The 2792-nt window shown below is 43.6% G+C and overlaps 1 protein-coding gene across 1 annotated transcript in view; it reads left to right on the top strand.

The window, feature by feature from the left end:
* Nucleotides 1-2792, top strand: part of LOC109302245 (histone-lysine N-methyltransferase SETDB2-like) — a 94215-nt gene that overhangs the window by 37324 nt on the left and 54099 nt on the right. The window contains exons 10-11 of the mRNA XM_019523808.1: nt 1392-1497; nt 2478-2773. Of these exons, the coding sequence (XP_019379353.1) occupies nt 1392-1497; nt 2478-2773 (402 nt within the window). The remainder of the gene's footprint in view (nt 1-1391; nt 1498-2477; nt 2774-2792) is intronic.

The raw sequence follows: 2792 nt of genomic DNA, 5'->3' as shown, positions 1-2792 counted from the left end.
CCAGTACAGACAATTATTTAAAAAAGAAAAAACACATGTTATTGCAGGAGTTCTGTGATATAGCCCTGTCTGCTTGTAGCTCAGAGGTACCCACTCTTTCTCCTTTATCACTGTACCAGCATGCACATACTATGCATTCCTTGAGCTGTCTATGAGTTGCATGAATTGCTGCTATAGCTTCCTCATTTCTTTTTCCTGTACATTCAAGACTTTCTTTCCAGATTAGAGCCCTTTTTCATATTTTAAACAGTTTTTCCTGGAACTGAATTTGGGAGCGAGTGATAAGATTCATTTGTATCCTTCCTTAAATTGTTAAATGGATTCAAATCTGAGCATCATTCCTGGATGCTCTCATGATCTCTACCGTATTTATCCGAATCCAAGATGACTTGAAATTTCAGACAAGCACCCATAACTAGATTCTGGACATGGAAAATGTGTAAGTTCATTATAATTTTCCATGTAAAGGACCTAATTTTGGAGGGTTGTCTTTTAAATCCCCACCCCACCCATTGCTGCAGTGAGGGTACAAACAGCAGAGAAGTAAAGGTGCTTAACCTCTACCCCTTGCTGCCTGTTCCTCCCCCTAGGGCAGGGCACCCCACTCGTGCTCCTGTGCTCCCTCCCTTGCAGTTTGCACCCTGGTGCTGGCCTTCCCCCCCCCAACCTGCATCCTCTGTGCCTGCACCCCCTGTGCTGGTTGTCCTCTGGGCTGCTTCGCCCTGCTGCTGCCCACTCCCAGTGCTGCTCCACTCCCCCAGTTGCAGCTCCAGCTCTGGCTGGGGCAGAGAGCACAGAGCATAACATGTGCTGTTTCCAGTCACAGTCTGGCTATGTAGCAGCTATTGTGACGGTGGCAGCTCCAGCCCCAGTGGCAGGGAGCAAAGGCCAGTGGAGGGGGGAGCTGCTCTAATGTAAGAGCCCAGAGCATCTACTGTATCAGCATCCCCACGCTTCAAAATGGGTAGGAGTGCTTTATCTAAAGCTTGTAGAACAAACTTTAGTTAAAGCACGCACACCCCACGCCCCAAATTTTGGAGTGTGAGGAGGCTGATACACAAGACGCAGAGGCTGGCTGAAGCATGCTAACTAACATGCTCCAGCAGACTTGATGAATTGAGTCTGCTTGGAGCAGCCTCCCAGCTCATGTACAGGCATCCTAAATGTCTTGCTGCATCTGAGCCTTAATTCTGGAATTCTCATAAAAATGATTCTAGAATACAGTGTATGTTACATTAAGCCTGAAATCTAGGCTATTGAAATTCACTCAGTCAAAATACTAGATTAAGATAGGTTTGAAACTCCGAAGCCCTAAAGCCCATTTGCCTTTCTCTGTTAACAAAGATGCATAGAGAAGAGCACTATCTTCACTTTCTTTTTTTTCTTTTAAGGGAGTTGATACACTGGTGCACGATGCCACCTCAGATGAAGATAGCTCTTTATCCCAGCAGTCAACCAAATTGAAACCAACCACCGGAACCAAGAGAAGAAAAGGAAGTAGGTTTGCAGAGCTAATAATATTGCATTGTTAGTGTATTTCTGCCCTGTCCAGTGATAAAGTTGCAGTTTAAAAACTGGTCTTTGAATTTGTGCAAACCTGTTCAAATTCTGTATCTCTGAGTAGACTGACACAGCACCTAGGCTGTTCTACCAGGATTAAGCAGCACTGAAATTTATTACTTATCACACTGAAGATGTAGACCATGTAATAACAATATACTGCAAAAATGATGCTGTAAACAACTATTAAAATAGATAAAAGTTTCCTGTCTGGAGTAATTTAAAGCCTGACCCTGTAAGAGGCTGAGCACTCCTGGAAAAGTGATAAGCTTCTCTTGCTTTCAACTATAGTATAATATTGAGAAGCCCACAATCATGCAAAATCAGGTCCTATTTTGGTACGGTAAAACAGTGGTTGACATAAACAAGGAAGTGGTATAAAAGTGGGGGACATGTGTAGCTGCAAAAAAATCATGGGGAAACATTTGCTATTTGTGTATGCCCCATTAGCTCTTCTGTTTGTCAAGAATGAAGCCAGAAGCAGAGGTCAGCAATATAATGCTGCCTGGTAGAAGTAAGTTCTAAGGATGAATTTGAAAGTTGAGGGGGAAGACTGGCTCTTATACCAGCTGTGGAAGGATGTTCTAAGTATTGAGGTGGGAAGCACAACTGCTTATGGGAGAAGGTTTGGAGAGCAAGAAAGTGAGTTGTATTTTCAGTGCAAGACATGGGATGGTAGGAAGGGAGAGTTAGAGAGAAACTACAGTGGGGGGGATATAGGCAGAGCTGTACTTCCTGCTTCTGAAAATGACAGTGTTTGATCTACTTGCATATTGGAGGCCAGCTGAGGAGCAAATGAGTATTTGGCAGGAAGCAAGCACGGCACATTTCAAGTTTGCAGTGTTACTCTGTCAAGTGCTGAGTAGCTTTCAATAGGTGCAGACAAATAACTCGTGCTTTCAAATGTCTGTTGACAGAACTAAACCTGCAACAGGAGCTAGAGGATCTGGAGGAAACCATGCAGGTTGAATCCACTGTCAGCCTTGGTGCAAAGTGTAAAGAGGGGACATCTCCACAGGATCTTGCACATGGTAAATTGGTCACGCAAGGTGATGCTTATGCTGTGAAAAAGGACAAGGCCCTACTCCATAAGAGTGATTTCAAAGAAGAAAACTTTAAGAGCTCCAAACAAGATCCTTTTTGTCATGAGATGCTTAGGAAGAATTCTGATCAAGAAAACATTTATTTGTTGGATGCGACAAAAGAAGGAAATGTGGGTCGATTTCTTAATG

Source organism: Gavialis gangeticus, unplaced genomic scaffold (genome assembly GCF_001723915.1).
Source record: "Gavialis gangeticus isolate Ggan-Ray unplaced genomic scaffold, GavGan_comp1, whole genome shotgun sequence".
Classification (NCBI taxonomy): Eukaryota; Metazoa; Chordata; order Crocodylia; family Gavialidae; genus Gavialis; species Gavialis gangeticus.
This window is presented reverse-complemented; position numbering and strand designations above follow the sequence as displayed.